This window comes from Rhinatrema bivittatum, unplaced genomic scaffold (genome assembly GCF_901001135.1).
Source record: "Rhinatrema bivittatum unplaced genomic scaffold, aRhiBiv1.1, whole genome shotgun sequence".
Classification (NCBI taxonomy): Eukaryota; Metazoa; Chordata; class Amphibia; order Gymnophiona; family Rhinatrematidae; genus Rhinatrema; species Rhinatrema bivittatum.
Window position 1 is genome coordinate 28,114 of NW_021820378.1, and position 21,879 is coordinate 49,992.

Consider the following 21,879-nt stretch of genomic DNA (forward strand, 5'->3'; position numbering starts at 1 on the left):
TGCAGGGCTTTCTGCTCAGCAGGTAGGAGGGGGGCAGGGGATGCAGCCTGGGACTGATCCCATCCCCCACCCCAGGGACCGTGCAGGGAGGGAGCCAGGGCTGCAAATCCTGCTCTGGAGAATGGGCAGGAGAATGGCTGCAGGGCTTTCTGCTCAGCAGGTAGGAGGGGGCAGGGGATGCAGCCTGGGACTGCTCCCCCTCCCCCCTCATGTGCTGAATCCATTCCTTGGGTTCTTTATTCCCTGCAACCCCTCAGGCTCTTCTTCCTGCTTCTCCTCTCCTCACACTGCAGTGGCTCCTCTGGCATTTTCAGTTTCTGCTGCAAAATGTATTCAGTTCTCCTTTTTCTCACCTCTTTGTACACTGCAACGTCTTGTTTTAAAGGATTTGCTAGGGTAACATTGGACTAGTGGAGATTGGACTAGTTCCCCCTGCTGTCTGACTCCGTTTTGTATGGGTTGCTCATTACATGGACAAAATTAATTGGATAAAAAGAGGCAGTGATGGAGGCATTCAGGGGTGATGAAGAAATGTTATCTGACTAGAAAGAGCCCTATCCTATAGTTACCTGGGAAACTTTGTCTGTCTGTGTTCAGTGCATGACTTAGCCAGGTAAGTTCCTCCTAAAGTGCTGATAACTAGAAAGGAATCACTCACCACACCTCAATGGGGTCCTTTATCCCATCATCTTGTGTTAGAGACAAAAACTCAGCATTAATCTACAGTGGCCAATCCCAACGAAATTCCAATGTGTTAAACCACCCGAAAGTGTAAAAATCATCCCACGGTTGTGAGCTGTAAATACACAACATCTAGCTCTGCCTAAATCATTAACATAATGTCAGATTTATTACTTGCATTATCTTCCCCCTTTATTATTTGTACTATTTAAGTATTAGTGGTGGTTTTGCACACGACAGTTTGTAATACCTTTTCCCTCTAGATACTCGGGTAACGTGATGGTTTGTTAGTATTATCTTGTTCCTCTAGATACCCAGGTGACGTGATTGTTAGTATTACCTTGTCCCTCTAGATACCCGGGTGACGTGATTGTTAGTATTACCTTGTCCCTCTAGATACCCGGGTGACGTGATTGTTTGTATTACCTTGTCCCTCTAGATACCCGGGTGACGTGATTGTTTGTATTACCTTGTCCCTCTACATACCCCGGTGACGTGATTGTTTGTATTACCTTGTCCCTCTACATACCCGGGTGACGTGATTGTTTGTATTACCTTGTCCCTCTAGATACCCGGGTGACGTGATTGTTTGTATTACCTTGTCCCTCTACATATCCGGGAGACGAGATGGTTAGTATTACCTTGTCCCTCTACATACCCGGGTAACGTGATGGTTTGTTAGTATTACCATGTCCCTCTAGATACCCGGGTAACGTGATGGTTTGTTAGTATTACCATGTCCCTCTAGATACCCGGGTAACGTGATGGTTTGTTAGTATTACCATGTCCCTCTAGATACCCGGGTAACGTGATGGTTTGTTAGTATTACCATGTCCCTCTAGATACCCGGGTGACGTGATGGTTTGTTAGTATTACCATGTCCCTCTAGATACCCGGGTGACGTGATGGTTTGTTAGTATTACCATGTCCCTCCAGATACCCGGGTGACGTGATGGTTTGTTAGTATTACCATGTCCCTCCAGATACCCGGGTGACGTGATGGTTTGTTAGTATTACCATGTCCCTCCAGATACCCGGGCGACGTGATGGTTTGTTAGTATTACCATGTCCCTCCAGATACCCGGGCGACGTGATGGTTTGTTAGTATTACCATGTCCCTCTAGATACCCGGGCGACGTGATGGTTTGTTAGTATTACCATGTCCCTCTAGATACCCGGGCGACGTGATGGTTTGTTAGTATTACCATGTCCCTCTAGATACCCGGGCGACGTGATGGTTTGTTAGTATTACCATGTCCCTCTAGATACCCGGGTGACGTGATGGTTTGTTAGTATTACCATGTCCCTCCAGATACCCGGGTGACGTGATGGTTTGTTAGTATTACCATGTCCCTCCAGATACCCGGGTGACGTGATGGTTTGTTAGTATTACCATGTCCCTCCAGATACCCGGGTGACGTGATGGTTTGTTAGTATTACCATGTCCCTCCAGATACCCGGGTGACGTGATGGTTTGTTAGTATTACCATGTCCCTCCAGATACCCGGGTGACGTGATGGTTTGTTAGTATTACCATGTCCCTCCAGATACCCGGGTGACGTGATGGTTTGTTAGTATTACCATGTCCCTCTAGATACCCGGGTGACGTGATGGTTTGTTAGTATTACCATGTCCCTCTAGATACCCGGGTGACGTGATGGTTTGTTAGTATTGCCTTGTTCCTCTAGATACCCGGGTGACGTGATGGTTTGTTAGTATTACCTTGTCCCTCTAGATCAGTGGTTCTCAACCTTTCTAATGCCGTGACCCCGCAATACAGTTCCTCATGTTGCGGTGACCCCTCGCCCCGCAAGGGCGGGGCGAGGGTGGGGCTTTGGTCATATGGGGGCGGGGTTATGGATGGGGTTGGATTTTAGTGCATACTTATTTATTATGACATTTATAAACAGAACCACCATTCCTCATAAACAATAAAATTAAGAAACATAAAGCATCAGTTATAATAGTAAAACCATACTAATAAAAGAATATTTTTTAAAATTACTGATAAAAGAATTTCTATTAATTAAAATCATATACATTTTTATAATTTCCCAAACACCAATAAAATATTTCAAAACAGCACATATATCAAATAACACACAATAATTAAAACTAATAAGGATTTTAAAAAGCCCCTGCTGTCCATACGTGGGAGCTCTTGATTTCCAGTCACCCTGATATTGTCGAGGATTAGGAGGTTATCCTCTCTCTCTCACACATACACTGTCACATACTTACACATTCATGCTCTTATACCCACCATAACCTCTCACTCTCACAGACACTGATACACTCTCAGGCTCTAAGACACTCTCTCCCCCTCCACACACACACACTCTTACTCCCCTGGATTTTCTCATACACACTCATGCTCTCACTCTTACTGGCTCCCTCACAACCTCAGAGCCTCTCAGATAAAACTCTATGCAGCAGAAATAATGCTGAATGTTGAGAATTGTGTTATGCAGACTAATCTGGAAAATGCACTAATTTCTACATGAGTCATAATGAATCAGTCCTCAGCTGCAGGCTTCAATTGATTATCCTGGCTCCCTTAATGTTTGCCAAATACAGTTCATGTGTAACAGCAATCCTAATTCTCCACCAGATCAAGCTGATTTCACATCCCACTTCATACTTTGTCACCTCCAGCTGAGTCAAACAATTAATCTAATTACTGCCACTGCTGTATTGGGGAGGCACTGATTGCTGCTATTGGCACTGAAGCCCATTCTGCTGCCTCCTCTGTGCAGGCCCCGTGGGTTTCCACTTCCTCCAAGTTGATCTCGTACATTGTGAGATCCGCATAGAGAAAGTGCTACTCTTGCACATTCCCAAAGATTACATGTACCAATCAGTAAAAAGTAATTTATTTTTTTTTACATCTGCTTCCCTTTCTTATTTTTTTGCCATTTCCTTTTATATTGCCTTTTTTTCTATTTCTTTTCTCTCCACCTGTCTTCTTCCCTCAAACACACAGGTTCTCATTCTCACATGCATTTCTCTCTCACACACACATACACACACAGGCTCTCACTGTCACATGCTCTTTCTCTCATGCAATCATTCATACACACAGTCTCTCACTGGCACAGGCTGTCTGAGTCTCTGGCACAGGCTGTCTGAGTCTCACACACAGGCTCTCTCACACCCCCACATGCTGCCTTGCTCAAGCACAGGCTCTCACTCTTACATGCTGTCTCTTTCACACACACAGAGGCTCTCACATGCTGTCTCTGCAAACACACACAGTCTCTCAACTCACTCTCACACACAATCTCTCAACTCATCTCATACTCGCACACACCTCTCTCTCACCTCTGGGCCTCTTCTTTACGGGTTGCCACAGGATGGGCTCTGCAGCGGCCCTAGTCTTCCCAGCCCCGCTGCTCCTCTTCTGCACGCGGCTGAAGCGCCTCTTCTACCCACGCGGCTGACGCGCCTCCTCCTTCCTGCCCATGCGGCTCCGGCAACATTTGTCTTCCGGGGCAGGGCGGGCAGGAAGGAAGTAGGAGGAGCACCTGCAGTGGCTGATACACCTCCTTCCTGCCTGCGCGGCTCCAGCAACATACGTCACTGCGACGTGCTAGCTTTTTGGGCCATGTCTCTTCCCTTTTGGGGTTGGAGGAGGCAGGTCTCCAGCTTCGCCCCGCAGCAGCCGCGGCGCCACGGACCGCAAAAAACCCCCCCAACGGCCCGATACTGGTCCGCGGACCGGTGGTTGGGGACCCCTGCTTTAGGCGACCCCTGTGTTTTGGTCGTTCGACCCCCGCCGGGGTCGCGACCCACAGGTTGAGAACCGCTGCTCTAGATACCTGGGTAATGTGATTGTTAGTATTACCTTGTCCCTCTAGATACCTGGGTAACGTTCTTGCTCACGGCCTGCAGAATCTCTAGCTGTTTGGTTTTTGAGTGGGGAGGTGGAGTGCAGTGGTTAGAACTGGAGATTATGAACCAGAGAGCCAGGGGCCAACTCCTGTTTCTCCCCGTCTGCTCCCCGTGACCTTGAGCAAGTCACTTTCCCTGCATTACCTCAGGGGTGATTTACTAAGCTGCAGTCATGAAATATTATACAGTAGATGGACTTTTGTGCACTATTTTCGTTTTTGCTAATTTCTAGGGAAACAAGGAAATCTCCTTGCGTCTTTCTTGCTGCATCTCTGCAGGGACTCAGAGGAATCGGTGCCCATGGATTCCCCCAGTCTGAGGATGATAGATATGAAATAAAAATAAAGTATATATATCTCACTAGGTATATGTTAAAGATAAACCTTTACATTTTCCCCTCTCTGAACCAGCAGCAACACTGGGAAAACAATTGTGGAAAACATAAGTGCATGGAATCAAGGAAAAAGTGTTGGTTTTTTCTGTGATAAGCAATGCCTAACCATGAGACAGAGAGCTTGCAATCTTACTGTGTTAGGGATTATGGGACATTGCCATCTCTTCAGACCACAGTAAAAAGTAAAGGTTTTCATTTATTCAGGAAAATCATTGGGAATGAGTGACCTTAGGAAGTGGGTGCAATTGTCTGAATACAATTTTCTAAAAGGCCCAGAAGGAACTGGGCAGAGGGTACTGGTTTGGGTCACTTAGCAATGCCTTAAATCCACCTGATCAGGCTCCCAGGCCTGCTGGGGATGCAGGCAGGTGAAAGATCTTCCTGGCGAGGTCTGCTGGGGCCGCGTCCCTCTCCAGGAGCTCAGGAAGGTGCAGAACAGTCACAGGAAGAAGAGCTCTGCGAGTGCTGACAGCAGGGCCCCAGAGACCAGGAGGGGCGCGGGCCCTTGTGGGAGAAAAGGAGGGCCTAGCGAAGTAGGTGGAGGAGCAAATCGCCCATGTTATCCCGTTATTTGGGAAATAGTTCCATTGCACAGCCTTTATAAGCTGCTCAAAATGTACACTTCACTGGCTTTAGGGAAAGCACATTTCACATGGTGGTGTTCACGGTCCCCCGACACAGATCGAGTTTTATTAACTGTGTCGAGGGGGGGGGGGGGCCTGATCTGCAAATAGAGAAATAAAAGCATAAACATGGCCTTCTCGACCCTCCTCCACTAAAGGAACATATTATTATATCAAAAAGCCCTCACCTCGCTGAACAGCAGCGCAAATTTAATGCAAACCAGCGAAAAGAATTTAGCTGCCAGCAAATCCCTATTAAAAGAAGGCTACACAGCTAACCAGCCAGATACAAGGACAGATAAACAGTGCAATTATATCAGTTTAATGAAACGCATGAAAGAAGAGACAGCAAAAATATTATTGGAGAAGTAAAAAAAAAAAAACACAAACAAACCAGGAAATTGTTTCAGTGTCCAAAGCAAAAAAAGGAGTTGATGACGAGATAAAAATCCCTAGTAACGATATAGAAGGGCTCGGAACATATAAACACAATTTTAACTGTGGGAATCTACTGCAGAAATACCTTACCTGATAATTTTGTTTTCCTTCGTCTAGACAGATGGACTCAGGACCAGTAGGTTTATGCTCGCCTGCCAGCAGGTGGAGACGGAGCACCTAGAATTGGAGAGGCCGGATTGTGGGAGCTGAGGTCTAGAAGGCTCACGGTTTCCGCTAGAGTCCTCTGCTGGGGGTAGTGTTACAAATTTACCAGTAAACCTTCAGGTCTTTTGCTGCTAGATAGAGTGAGGGGGCTATGAAAGCTCAAACCTAGAAAACTCGCAGTATCCTCTACTAGGGCTGTTTGGGAAAAATATGAAACGAGCCTTCTAGTTCTCTGCAGTTAGAAATGGTGAGAGAGCTATGAAAGCTAAAGCTTGGACATCTTGCTGTGTTCTCCGGAGTCCTCTGCTGGGGCTGCTAAGAAAAATACGCAAACGAGCCTTCAGGTTCTCTGGTGCAAGAAAGAGAGTGCAGGGGCTGTAAAACCTGAAACCAGGATGGCTCGCGGTGTCCTTTGGAGTTCTGTGCTGAGAAAAGTATGCAAATGAGATTTCAAATCCTCTGGTGTTAAAATAGAGCGCGAGGATTGTGAAAACTGAAACCTTGATGGCTCATGGCACTCCCTGAAGTCTTCTGCTGGGGCTGCTGGGAAAAGTATGCAAAGGAGATTTCCAGTTCTTTGTGGCTGGAAACAGTATGTGGACTGTGAAACCTGAAATGTAGATAGCTCATGGTGTCCTCTGTACTGCATGCTGGGGCTGCTGGCAGAAGTATGTGGATGAGCCTTCCAGTCCTCTACTACAGACACAGCACTATATCCAGGTGCACTTAGGAGGAAGTGGGGGTCTGTAAGTCTGTCTGTAGCAGAGGACTAGAAGGCTGATCTGCAGACTTTCTCCACGAGCATTCTAGGCTTCAGCTTCCACAGCACCCAAACTATTTCTAACAGAGATTTGTAAAGCTTTTTTTTACATATCTTTCTGAGCAGCCCCATCAGAGGACTCTCCAAACCATGTAGATTCTAGCTTTTGTAACCTATTTTGAACACAAGAGGATCTGAAAACTTATTTGTATATTTTTCACAGCAGAGGATTCTGGAGGGTACCACAGGCTGTTTGTGCTTCAGCTTTCTTATCCCCCAGGCTTTTTATACCTGCAGAAAATTTGAAGTCTCATTTGCATGTTTTTTTTCCTAGCAAAGGACACTGTGAGCCATCTAAGTAATTCACAGCCCCCATCCTCTTTCTAGTACCATGAATCTTAAGGCTCATTCGTATGCTTGCCCCAGCAGAGTACTCTAAAGAATACGGAGCTGTCTATTCTTCAACTTCCAAATCTCCTGCACTGTTACCAGCAACAAAGAACTGGGAGGCTCATTTGCATGCTTTTCCCAGCAGAGAATATCAAAGGACACTACAAGCCTTCTAGATTTCGGCTTTCACAGTCCCCCAGACTTTCTTTACTTGCAGAAGACCAGAAAGTTCATCTGTTTGCTTTTCCCAGCAGAGTAATTCAGGAACGCTATAAACCATCTAGGTTTCAGCTTTCACAGCCCCTGCACTCTTTCAAACAACAGAGGACTTGAAGGCTCATCTGAATACTTCTCTCAGCAGCCCCAGCAGAGGATTCTACAGAACATCATGAGCCATCTAGACTTCAGCTCCCACAGTCCAGCTTCTACATCCCCCTTTATTTCCTGCAACAGCTGATCAGAAGGCATGCAGAAAAAAACACCACTTCTATAAATTTTCCACAACACGTTTATTGGATATAGGGAGCAGAGCGGCTCTTTCTCTGCTCTGTCTCCTCCCTTCTTCCCTGCAGGATTCCTGGAAGGGGAGGGGCTGGATTAGGGAGCAGAGCGGCTCTTTCTCTGCTCTGTCTCCTCCCTTCTTCCCTGCAGGATTCCTGGAAGGGGAGGGGCTGGATTAGGGAGCAGAGCGGCTCTTTCTCTGCTCTGTCTCCTCCCTTCTTCCCTGCAGGATTCCTGGAAGGGGAGGGGGCTGGATTAGGAAGCAGAGCGGCTCTTTCTCTGCTCTGTCTCTTCCCTTCTTCCCTGCAGGATTCCTGGAAGGGGAGGGGCTGGATTAGGGAGCAGAGCGGCTCTTTCTCTGCTCTGTCTCCTCCCTTCTTCCCTGCAGGATTCCTGGAAGGGGAGGGGCAGGATTAGGGGGCAGAGTGGCTCTTTCTCTGCTCTGTCTCCTCCCTTCTTCCCTGCAGGATTCCTGGAAGGGGAGGGGCTGGATTAGGGAGCAGAGCGGCTCTTTCTCTGCTCTGTCTCCTCCCTTCTTCCCTGCAAGATTCCTGGGAGGGGCTGGATTAGGGAGCAGGGCGGCTCTTTCTCTGCTCTGTCTCCTCCCTTCTTCCCTGCAGGATTCCTGGAAGGGGAGGGGCTGGATTAGGGAGCAAAGCGGCTCTTTCTCCTCCCTTTTTCCCTGCAGGATGCCTAGAGGGAAGGCACTGGAGCAGAATGACCCTGCTGTTCTGCCTCTTGCATCTGAAAAGAAATAGTGGAGAAACTCTATTCCAGACTATTTCCCCACAAATTAAGCTTCCATTTTATTATATAATGATTTATTCAGGCAGTGACATTTGATATTCTGTGTTTCTGGTATTAGAAAATCTCTTTGCAGTTTGATTTGCAGGCTCTAGGGTTCATGGAGGAAACTGACTCTAGGCAAATACCCAAAGGAGAAAAAGTGTGACAGTGCCTGGAGGAGAGGAAAGTTTTCATCCTCTATTCAATAATGTGAGGAGAATAAATCCAGCTGAGATCTAATGCACGCTGAGCCCCTCCACGTGTCTCTGAGTGTTTCTGGTTTGTGTTTCAGGTGCTGGTGACGTTTGAGGACATCGCTGTCTATTTCTCCCAGGAGGAGTGGGGGTATTTAGATGAAGGGCAGAAGGAGCTTTACAGGGAGGTGATGAAGGAGAATTATGAAATCCTGATCTCCCTAGGTAAAGATTGCATTATCTGCATTTTTAACAGACCCAGAAACTGATTTACTGAAAATTATTAGTCCTTTTTCTCCTTACTCCACTCCTGCATTCCTCTGAGTCTGGGCCGGTACCTGAGATTGGTTGTTTGGGTCTTTTCACTTGACCAGTCATTCAGTTATTGATCCCATGTTTCTGCTGAGATAAGGAGCCACAAAACAGACTTACATATATTTTGATATCTCACCTGAGGGCACTTGCTACTGAGCTTCCATAAAGTTACGAATATAAGAAGTGTCATGCAGGGTCAGACCAAGGTCCATCGAACCCAGCATCCTGTCTTCAACAGTGGCCATTTCAGATCACAAGTAGTCGACAGGTCTCCAATAGTTGAACTATATATATATATATATTTATCTTTATTACATTTTCAACAACCATGAACAGTTGACCATGTTTACACCCATGTATCGTAGTTATCATATTGCCCCCCCCAACCATCCCCTATCCCTCTATCCAACATAACACTGAAGAGGTGATTTAACGAATGCTAGAGAGTTAACAGTCGCCATCAATTTAAAAACCAGTACCCAAGGATGTCCACTTCCTGCTGCTCACAACAGGCATGTCAAGAAGATTATCAAACAGCTTCCCCGTACTTGCCTTGTAATGCTTTTGGGAGGTGTTCATTGAATGGACCCCAGATTTTTGAGAAGGCCACTTTCTTCCGCTGCGGGGAGAGAATCCATGTGCGATGATCAATGTTTAGGACAATTAGCATTTCAGCATGCCAAAAGTCCATCATTGGGGAATCATGCTGAATCCATTTAGATAGTATATGTTATGATTCAGAAAGTGGACCTCTGTTCCGAGGTAGAGTCAGCGCTACCGAAAAAGGAAATCAACCCTCTTCGGTCTCTACCATCAGATGGCAAGGCCTGTTGAAGATGTTTAGATGAAGACTTCACCCTGGAGGCTCGTGATCCCCGCCCCAGGAGGAGCCCGTAGGGATATGGCCGCTGGGACTTAGGAGACTCCCTGAAGAGTGAAGATGGTCTGGATGCAGGCGCCTCCTGCAGGTCGTGGGTTCCAGACGGCTGGCGCCTCCAGCAGGTCATGATCAGTCTAGGAGTATACATCAAAAGATAGTCCAAAGCCGGTCCAAGGGTCAAAGTCCAGAGAGAGGTTGAGAGCCGGTCCAGGAGCAAAGAAGGAGAAGGGTCCAGAGCCAGTCCAAGTCAATAACAGAAGATTACCACCACTGGTCCGATTCTGCAATCTATTTTCAAATCGGTAAAGTTGTTCTGATTCAACAACCAATCGCCCAATACCCTCACTGAGACTGCTAAGGAATACAATGAAAATTTGGAACTCCCATACCACCCTTATCCTTAGGGGCAGATAATGTCTTCTAAGAAATTCTGGCCTTTATCCCTTTCCAAAAAAAAGCCTCCCAAACAGGTGACTTAATTAAAAATATTAGTTTGATTAAAGTGGCATGGGCAACATTTGAATTAAATACAATAATTGAGGGTCCAGCATCATTTTAACCAAAGCAATTCTACCTTGGCAGAAAGTGGGAGCTCTCAAGCCTAACTTGGAATTTTTTTTAACTACCGGACTGTAATTAAGACCATACCAACATATATGGGCTCTCTATGGAGAGATCTCTAACTTGATCAGGGCCCCATCTAATCAGAAAACTCCATCAATTACCTTTAAGATGACCCATTATGTCTAACACTTCAGTTTTGTCTAAGTTTAGTTTAAAGCTAGATATGTCCTCGTACTGTGAGAATAACGTAAGAGCAACAGGTAAGGGGACTGTAGCATTGGAAAGCAATAAAAGAATATAATCTGCAACAGGGATGTAATAGATTCCTTGTTCACTTGGATTCCTGTTAGTAAAGGAGAATTTTTGTTTGCATATAAAAGGCTCAACAGAATAAATAAAGGGGAAAGAGGACAACCTTGTCTTGTGCCTCTATATAAATTGAACTGATCTCTGAAAGTGCCATTTATACTTATCCTGGCACATGGATTAGCTAACAAGGGCTGTATAAATTCAAAAATTCTACCAGAAAATCCAAAAGCACGTCAGCTTTCAAATAAATAAGGCCACGCCAAAGGGATCAGGTATCAGGCTGCGGCATGGACAAATACAGAATCAAAGGCGAAGTCACACAAAAATTAAACCATGCCACTCTATTGAAAGCCTTTTCGGCATCACAACTCACAAGCAATGGGTCACAGATAACTCCGGTGTGACACTGAGACAAAGTTGCACAGACCTTATGAATATTAACTGAAGATCTTCGCCCATAAGCGCGTCCCACCTGATCCCTACTAATTAATTTTGGAAGAATAAATTTGAACCTGATGGTCAGAATTGTCGCAAAGATTTTAATGTCCAGATTTAACAATGATAAAGGCCAATATGAGGCAGGAGATAAAGGAATCCTTTCCCATCTTCGGGATAACAACAATAGCTGCTTTCTTTAAGGATACTGGCATACACCCCTTATCGCTTATAGCTTCTAAAAGGGCTTTTAGTGAATTCGAAACCATCTTCCTTAAGGACTTGTTAAAAGTATTATCCAAGCCATCTAACCCTGGTGATTGTGTGAGGGAAGAGATTTAATATCTTACTGTGTAAAGTATCTTCCCATGCTCACTGCATCACGTGACTTCCCCACTTTAATGGTTTCATGGTCTCTTGCACATTTTCTTTGGACCTCGTACCCTTATGGATCTTGCCATTATTGGTCTTCTGGGATATTCAACCTTTGATGGATTGTACCACAGCAAAAGTCAAAGTCTGGGCTACAGAGGTGCAGCACTCAGAAATACCAGGATTGTGTTCCTTTTTACTTCTGAGGTAATGGAGCCAGTATTACCAAATACTGATTCAGAAGGAGAATTATGTCCTACATTCCTGAATCATATAATTTTGCACAGTTGCTGGCTAAAGAGTATTTCATGCCTCTAGTCAGTAGCATCTTAGCCTGCAGTGAAAACCTAATCTGAGCCAAATACATCCTTCAGAGATAACATCAGGCATCCTCTAAGGAGTTCCTCTGCCTTCTCTCTGCATGCTTGTCACTTTATTTGTTGCCCTTTGCCCCTCATTTTGGAGCCTTGGGGTGCTCTTTCCACCTCTTATGATGCTTTAGTTTCTTCCTGCCACTCTATCAGTTGCTTTCACCCTCTATCAGTCCCTAGAGGGATTTTCTGCCTCTTCTGGTTCTTTCTTCCATCTTCATTGTACTGTAGCTATTTATACCACACATGGTGCCATTTTGCCCTTCTCATATAGCCTTGGAGGGTTCATACCAAACTTGTTGCTACACTCTTTTGAGGCCCACTCTAGTTATCTTCTTTCTTGGTTATACTGGGGTGCTGTGTCCCCAGATCAGAATGAGATGGTCAAATAATACAAGTTTCTCTTCCGAAGACATCTATTTTAGTCTTTCATTTTCGTCTTTCCTTCCAGTCCCAGCCTGGTTCTCTTCTCATACCCTGCTTGTTTGTTGATGATACTAGGGTGGTTTATCCACAAAAACCCTCAGTCAATAGGAAGAAATACAAACAGAACAGAAAACATAGAAGACATATTCTGAGTGTGGTTAGAGTTTGTCAGACAGATTTAATTTATACAAAACCAGACAATCAGCATATAGAACAGACAACTACAGAATATGGCAAATGGTTTCTGAATGGGGAACCCGCACCACTTTCCAGGAAAACCACACTACAATTATTTGAGAAATCATTTAGATGTCCTGCTTGTGATAACGTGCTCGATTCACAAGACAATCACTATTCCACTCAGCAGCTAGATCAAGTTCCAGCAGAGAATGTAATCAAAGCTTATTTCTAGAAAACGATACTTATCCCATTCATTTTCAGGTACTGAATATGACAATTAGTAAATGTGCTTGAACAGAGTGACGGGCATCTCCCATGCCACTCTGCCTTACTGCTATGCCCCTCATGCTACACCTTCGGGGACTTTGTGCCATTCGGCCTTGCTGCCATGCCCAGATGTTACACCCTGGGGTTCTTCCTGTCACTGATCCTTCCTGTTATACTCCAGCTCTTGCAGCTTGAGGTGTTCTTGCCAGACTTGGGGCTGCTGTGCACCTCTGTTGTTCTTTTGAAATCTTGATGCCATTCTTTCTGACTTTTGGTCCCTTTAGCAGTGCCTTGGGATTTTTCCTCCCACTTTTTCTGCTTCATTCCCCTTCATGGTGCTTTAGGGTGCTGATGCCACTTTTGGTGCCACTCTGCCTCTCGTTATGCCATCAAAAGTTCATGTCACTATTACTGGGGTCCCCTTTTGGCACCTTGGGGCTTCCTTCCTCCTCTTGCTGCTTCGTTGCTGCTCTCACGGTGCCTTGGAGAACTCCTGCCAGTGATGGTACCCCCTTTGCCCCTCTGCAGAGCCTTAGGCTATTTATGCCACTTTTGGTGCCACTTTGCCACAGTCTAAATACTTTGCAGTTCTTTTCACCTTCTGATAATTTCTTCCTCCAAGTTTCATGAGAATTGATAAGAAAACCACTTTTCTGGAGCCCAAAAAGGATTGCAGTGCATCACCTATTGATTTTAATGAGAAACGAATGAACAAATGAAACGCATATTTTTTTGTTTTGAAACTAATGAAACAAATTTGGGTCCCAATGAAATTAATGAACGAACTGAAAGTAATATTTTTCTTGTGGGAGGGTGGGAATCAAACCAGCTACCCAGAAATGTGTACTTTTACTTCATATCAAATAAGTGACTTTTGCAAACTCACAATTCTTACAAAGGCAAACAAATACTTTTACCAGCTCACAGAATTAAACAAAGTCTTATTTTCTACCTACACAGACAATTCTATGGCAAACAAATACTAACATTAAAACTTGCACATAATTTAAACAGCCAGTAATAATTTAATCCTCCAACAATTTTTTTTCTCAATATTTAAGTGCCTTTCCCAGCAAGTCCAACTTACCACCTGCAGATGAAGGTTCTGCTTTCAGCACTCCCTCTGGTCCCAGACTGAGCCTACAGGAATAGAACCAGGACTACAGATCCCACAAGCCCAGTTACAGAACAGAATATGAACAGCAGGATACAAGAGGCCTGATATTCCTCCATAGCAGTCATTACCCCTGTGACATATTTAGCCATGCACAAATACACTGGGGAGATTGCAGCTTGTCTGCATACTTCTGGCTGTCTCACTTATGGACTCCTGAGGACACAGAGACCACCTGGCTAGCTACATATTGTGAATTCCAGAAAATAATTTTTCTCTTCTCTTTGGTCCTTGAGGCTCCATGACATTAACGTTTTCTGATGCAAATCCTCACCAAACTTATTCCCCTTTCTCTATATTCTCAATCTCGCCAACAATTCTGTCTTCTGCCCTGTCCACTGCTTTTCAACTTTTTCCTTCTCTTCATTGTTATCATCTCTCACCCTGAGAGCATTTCATTCTTGTCAATGTCATCACATCTCAACTTCTCTTCTATCCTCTCTTCTACTTTTCCTCTCAGCTGGGAGTATCAGTTTCATCCCTGGCCCTTTATGGTAACTTTCATCTTATCTGGGCACTCGCCTTTTGGTTGATCTTCACTCGCTCCTAGTGTCCCTTCATATTCAATTCAAAATAGGAATCCTTACCTTCAAAGCTTTGTGTTGGGGCACACTGTCTTACCTTGCTTCTGTCATTTTCCCCTGTCTACCTTCTCGTCCATTGCGGTCATTAAAGCAAGAGCTTTTAGTGCTGCCCTCTATTAGAAGCATTTGTTTTGAGAGTTTAAGAGCAATCTGTTTTTCCTAAATATCCCCTTGCTTTTGGAACTCTTTGCCATTCAATATTCGTCTTGAGAAAGAGTTCTTGAAATTTAGGAAGGCACTCAAGCTCACCTGTTTGTAGTAGCCTTCCCTTACCTGAGTGCTACTTGATTTTAATTTCTTTGCTTTGCTTGTTCTTTATTTTTATATTCTGCTCTACCGTTTTGAGTCTCATTGTTTTATCCATTTTATATTGTATTTTATTTATATTGATCTTGGTGTTTTATTTTATTCATTTAAATTGTTTTATTGCATTGTGATTTTTATATTTTAAACTAGTTTTATTTTGATATGTTTTATGTTATATTTTTTCTTGTTTTTACTTGTTAGCCTTGTTCATAAGAACATAAGATATGCCATACTGGATTAGACCAAGGGTCCATCAAGCCCAGTATCCTGTCTCCAGTGGCCAATCCAAGTCACAAGTGCCCAAACATTAAATAGATCCCATGCTACTGAGCTAGCAACAAGCAGTGGCTATTCCCTATTGATTAATAGCAGTTCCTCCAGGAACTATCTAAACCTTTTTTAAACCCAGCTACACTAACTGCCCTAACCACTTAAGACATGCCATACTGGGTCAGACCAAGGGTCCATCAAGCCCAGCATCCTGTTTCCAATTCAAGTCACAAGTACCTGGCAGGTACCCAAATATTAAATAGATCCCAAGCTACTATTCCTTATTGATTAATAGCAGTTTATGGACTTCTCCAGGAACTTATCCAAACCTTTTTTAAACTCAGTTACACTAACTGCCATAACCACATCCTCTGGCAATGAATTTCAGAGCTTAATTATGTGTTGAGTGAAAAATAATTTTCTCTGATTTGTTTTAAATGAGCTACATCTTAACTTCATGGAGTGCCCCCTCGTTCTTTTATTGTCTGAGAGAGTAAATAACCAATTTAGATTTAACTGTTCAAGTCCTTTCATGATTTTGTAGACCTCTATCATATCCCCCCTCAGCTGTCTCTTCTCCAAATTGAACAGCCCCTAACCTCTTTAGCCTTTCCTCATAGGGGAGCAGTTCCATCCCCTTTATCATTTTGGTTCAGATTTTATTTGTACATTGCTTTGTTTTACCAATGTAATTAATTGCGATTAATCAAGTAGTGACAAACATAAACATCAACTCGCTTCCTCTCCAAGCTTATCATATCATATCAACTCTTTGTGCTTCATTTACTATTTTTTCTTTTACGTTTTCTGTTAAGTAACCTTTTTTCAAGTTCCTACCTTATGCCTTTGTTAACAATTTTATTATAAATGTTCTCTGTATTTGACTATGGAAATATTTTTCCTGCTTTTTCTGTTTTATGTAAACCGGTATGATTTGCATTTTAATGTAAGAATGTCGGTATATAAAAATTATAAATAAATAAATAAATATCCCCGTTTTCTCCCTCTATCGTTTTCTATAAAGAATATACACTTTGTTTCCAACAAGTTTGTTTACATTCATGACCTCTCTATCTCTCATTCTCTCCATCTTCTCACTTTTAGATTTTGTGACAATTGTAGAGCAGTGATTATGGAATCAGAAATATTTGCATGGTCACTAATACCTGATTGTTTTCTTTTTTCACCAGCAAGTGATGTGATCACACAGAATATAAAGGAGGAGGGGAAGAATGGAAAAGAATATCCTGTGGAAGTAGGACTGATCCCAAGACACTCAGGAAATGACTTTGAGAATATTTCTCAGGGGGCGGACAGGAAAAACACAAGGAATAGTCTGCAGGAATCAGAGAAGAAGTTGAGAGACACTGCAGGAGATTCACCGGATGGAGTCACTGAGTGTGAGAGGGAGAGCACAGTCATCCCTGTGCATAAGAGACACCTGAGAGCAGAGAAATCCTTCCAGAGTAATAACAATGATCAAATGACTGCAGACCTCAACCAGAGGGAGGGGAAAGGGAAGAAATCCTTTTTGTGTGACTCCTGTGGGAAAAGCTTTGGTAAGAAATCACATTTAATATTGCACCAGAAATCCCACATAATCAAACCACCATTTCTATGCAATAAATATGAGAAAAATATCAGTCAGGGGAACAATCTAAATATCCCCCTAAGAACACATAGAAGAGAGAAACCCTTTCCATGCACGGAATGCAGCAAAAGCTTTGTGTACAAGGATGCTCTAAGACAACATAAAATAATACATACGAGTGAGAGGCCATTCTCATGTTCTCAATGTACAAAAAGCTTTTTTAGTAAGTATTTGTTAATATCACATCAGAAAATCTGCATAGAGAAGAAACCATTCTCATGTTCCAAATGTGGAAAATGTTTCAGTAGAAAGACAGACCTATCACAACATCAGAAAATCCACACCAGAGAGAAAAATTTCTCATGCACTGAATGTGGTAAAAGTTTCAATACCAAGATCGATCTCTCACAACACCAGAAAGTCCACAGAGGAGAGAGACCATTTTCATGTACTGAGTGTGGGAAAAGCTTCATTAGTAAGTATATACTAATCATGCACCAGAAAATGCACATAAGAGGGAGACCATTCTTATGTTCTAAATGTGGTAAAAGCTTTATTCGGAAGGATTTGCTAATATCTCACAAGAAAATCCACATGGGAGAGAGACCATTTACATGTACTGATTGTGGGAAAAGTTTCAGTAGAAAGACAAATCTCTCACAACATCAGAAATTGCACACAGAAGAGAAATGTTTCTCATGCACTGAATGCAGTAAAAGTTTCACTATGAAGACAGACCTCTCACAACACCAGAAAATCCACACAAGAATGATACCATTCTCATGTACTGAATGTGGAAAATGTTTCAGTAGAAAGGCAAGCCTCTCGCAACATCAGAAAATGCACACAGGAGAGAAAAATTTCTCATGCACTGAATGCAGTAAATGTTTTACTACGAAGACAAACCTCTCACGACACCAGAAAATCCACACAGGAGAGAGATCATTCTCATGTACTGAGTGTAGGAAAAGCTTTATTAGTAAGAATATACTAATCTGGCACCAGAAAATCCACACAGCAAAGAGAGCATTTACATGTGCTGAGTGTGGGAAAAGCTGCATTACTAAGCATATACTAATTTTGCACCAGAAAATCCACACAGGAGAGAGACCATTTACATGTTCTGAATGTGGAAAATGTTTCAGTAGAAAGACAAACCTCTCACGACATCAGAAAATCCATACAGGAGAGAAAAATTTCTCATGCACTGAATGCAGTAAAAGTTTCACTATGAAGACATACCTCTCACAACACCAGAAAATACACACAGGAGAGAAACCATTTTCATGTACTGAGTGTGGGAAAAGCTTCATTACTAAGAATCTACTAACCTTGCACCAGAGAATCCACACAGGAGAGAAACCATTCTCATGTTCTAAATGTGGTAAAAGCTTTAATCAGAAGAATATATTAATATCTCACCAGAAAATCCACACACGAGAGAGACCATTCTCATGTACTAAATGTGGAAAATGTTTTATTAGGAAGACATGCCTTTCACAACACCTGAAAATCCATACAGGAGAGAGGCCATTTATATGTACTGAGTGTGGGAAAGGCTTCATTACTAAATATATACTAAACTTACATCAGAAAATCCACACAGGAGAGAGGCCATTTATATGTACTGAGTGTGGGAAAGGCTTCATTACTAATTATATACTAACCTTGCATCAGAAAATCCACACAGGGGAGAGACCATTCTCATGTAGTAAATGTGGAAAATGTTTTATTAGGAAGACATACCTCTCTGATCACGAGAAAATCCACACAGGAGAGAGACCATTCTCATGTACTAAATGTGGAAAAAGTTTCAATAGGAAAACCAATCTCTCACGACATGAGATAATCCACACAGGCAACAAACAATTTACATGTACTGAGTGTGGGAAAAGCTTTCTGCAGAAGGCAACGCTTAGAGGACATCAAAAGACACACACTGGTGAGAGACCATTCTCATGTTCTGAATGTGAGAAACGTTTCATTAGTAAGTATACATTAATATCTCACCAGAGAATCCACACAGGTGAGCGAAAGTTCTCCTGTGCTAAATGTGGAAAACGTTTTATTGGGAAGACAAATCTCTCACGACATGAGAAAATCCACACAGGCACCAAAAGCAGGAGAAAGGGGAGACAAAAGGGGAATTGGATTCAGACAATAACCAATGCTGGGCCCTGACTTTTATGGTCCGGGGTACTGATATGCAGACATTAGAGAAAAAGTGCAGGACTGCTTCTATGGCCAAGTCTAAAAGCAAAGCACATTCAAGCAGCAGCATTATATGAATTATGAAAAAAGCTGCTCACTCTGTAAAAATGTTGCTAGCAGTAATTTTGTTGTGGGTTTGACAGTTGCTTGGTTTTAATTTTTAATATTACTACCCTTAACATGGAGTGGCAGTTACTCTCCTTAACAGAAACATGGGAGTAACCTGCACAGACCAGCAGTTGTTACCCCTAACAGACACATGTGGGTAAACTGAATGGAGAGGCAGTTATTACCCTTAACAGAAACATGGGGATAACATGCACAGATCGGCAGTTACTATCCTTAACAGAAACATGGAGGTAACCTGCACAGAGCGACAGTTACTACTCTTAACAGAAACATGGGGGTCATCTGCCCAGAGCAACAGTTACTAACCGTAACAGAAACATGGTGCTAACCTGCATGAAGCAGCAGTTACTACCATAGGAAGCTTGATGGGCAGACTGGTTGGACTGTTTGGTCTTTTTCTGCCATCATTACTATGTTATGTTGCTATGTTATTATATTGTTTTGTTTGTTGTGACTTCTCCACTATTATGAATGTTTTATTGTACCCTTCCCTGTACTTTGGAGGGGCAGGTAATAAATTATTTTAAATCAATAAATGTTACAGCTCTGAGTGTGGAAAAAGTTTCCTTCAGAAGGCAAAGCTGAAGTGTCACCAGCAAATATACACTGGTGAAAGACAATTTTCCTGTTCTGAATGTGAAAAAAAGTTTCATTATGTAAGATAGGTTAATATCTCACCAGAAAATCCACTCAGGAGAGAAACTGTTTTCATGAAGAGATTGTAATAAAAGCTTCCTTATAAAGAGCAGTATGAAAGCAAATAAGCCTCCTTCTGAGTCCTTAAGCTAGGACAATTATTCCAGGAAATGGAGGGAATGACTGAAGTTCCACCATTACACAAAGGGAAAGAAGAACATATGAACATAACATAAAATTTGCCATACTGGGTCAGACCAAGGGTCCATCAAGCCCAGCATCCTGTTTCCAACAGTGGCCAATCCAAGTCACATGTACCTGGTAAGTACCCAAACATTATTTATTTTTATTTATTTATTTGCTTTTATATACCAACATTTGTTGGAGTACATCACATTTGTTCACATTATAACAGTTGGAATAGTATGACAGGGGTGTCTTACTATTTATACATTGTAACATTAAACCTTAATCGGTAAACATTAAACATATATAACATTAAGGATTGGATATTGAAAATTCAATTTTAGAACTGGGCTAGGGTGCCTCTTAACAGATACAATATATACAATATAGCATGTAACCAGTTGTAACTTGAGATTAAGGTGTCTTAATAATGATACATGGAGACATTGGAGGGGGGAGGGCAAGGGGGCAGAGAGTATGGGAGGGTCTGAGTCTGAGTTGGGAGGGTAACTTGTTCCAGAGAGTGGGGCCAGCTACTGAGAAGGTGCGTTGTCTGGTGGAGGGAAGGTGCGCTAGTTTTGTGTGGGGGATGGCAAGCACACCTGTGTTTTGGGACCGCAGGTTTCTCTGGCAATCGTGGGGTTGGGGAGGGTCTTTAGACCATTTGATTTTTCCGTTGTTGATGGTTTTTGTGCAGGAGGGTGAGGATTTTGTATTGTGACCTGTGCGTTATGGGGAGCCAGTGGAGTTCTTTTAGAATGAGGGCGATGTGTGATGAGCGATTGGTGTTTGTAAGAGATCTGGCTGCTGCGTTTTGCAGCAGCTGGAGAGATTTTGTGGTAGAAGCAGGTAGTCTGAGGAGGAGGGAGTTACAGTAGTCCAGCTAGGAGAGTATGAGAGATTGTAGTACTATGCGGTAATCATAGTGGAATAGTAGTGGTTTGAGTTTTTTGAGGACTTGGAGTTTGTAATAGCCCTCTTTGATTGATAGATTGATGTGTTTTTTCATGTTGAGTTCCGAGTCGAGGGCATGACATCGTCTTGAGGGGGTCTCTCCCGAGGGGTTGGCGACTGCTATAATAGTCACGGTGATCTATTCTTGGGACTTGTGGGAAACTTCCCACCCCCCCCCTTCCTCTCTGTCTGCAGCAATGGGGTAGTTAAGTTGTTTTTTGTGAACCCTCTGAGGTATTGAGACCTCTGGTGGATGTTTGAAATGCTCAGAGGTCCCTTCCCCTGGGCTCTCAGCCTCAGTGGGATGTGCTCCTTGTATCTCATGATGAGGGTGGTGGAGTCTGAGGCTTTCGGAAAGCTTCTTGGCTCCCCCTTTGTTCCAGGTTTTGATTTCCGCTCAGTGGGTGACTGCTTTCTCCTTGCTGGCAGCTTTATTCTCCTTCTTGGAGTCCCTGCACTTCCATCTTACTGGGCCTTTCTGGGATATTATGGTTTTAAGAGTGGCTCCAAGGTATGGGTGGAGCTTCTGGTCGACATATGGGGAAGGGAATTGTCTTGTGAGGACTTAATTTTGGCATGCTTATGACACCTCCTGTCTGTGGCTCCTGCATGTGTGTTAAAGGAAATAAGAAAAAATAAAGGGGAGAGGGTAAAGAGGAAGAGTCCGGACTGAGCTGGTGCTGTCAAGTGGTGGGGGCAGGCGAGGATGGGGCATCAGCAGAGAAAGTAGGAAAGGATTAGGGGAGGGGAAGTTAGGACCTGAAAGTGGAAAAGGGGTTGAGGAAAATAATTGGGCACAGGTCACCCAGGTCTCTGAGCTTTTTCTGTCTTGGAGAAACAGTCACATACAGTAATCCCTCCTAGGAAGGATCACACCTCTCAGAGTGCCCTGTGAC

The 21,879-nt window shown here is 43.3% G+C and overlaps 1 protein-coding gene across 1 annotated transcript; it reads left to right on the forward strand.

Annotated features, from left to right (window-relative positions):
* The first annotated feature begins 8,579 nt into the window (after positions 1-8,579).
* Positions 8,580-19,475, forward strand: LOC115081585 (oocyte zinc finger protein XlCOF6-like). Its single transcript, XM_029586008.1, has 2 exons — positions 8,580-9,048; positions 16,467-19,475. The coding sequence occupies exons 1-2, from the start codon at positions 9,015-9,017 to the stop codon at positions 19,046-19,048; spliced, it is 2,616 nt and encodes an 871-aa protein (XP_029441868.1). The 5' UTR covers positions 8,580-9,014; the 3' UTR covers positions 19,049-19,475.
* The last annotated feature ends 2,404 nt before the right edge of the window (positions 19,476-21,879 follow it).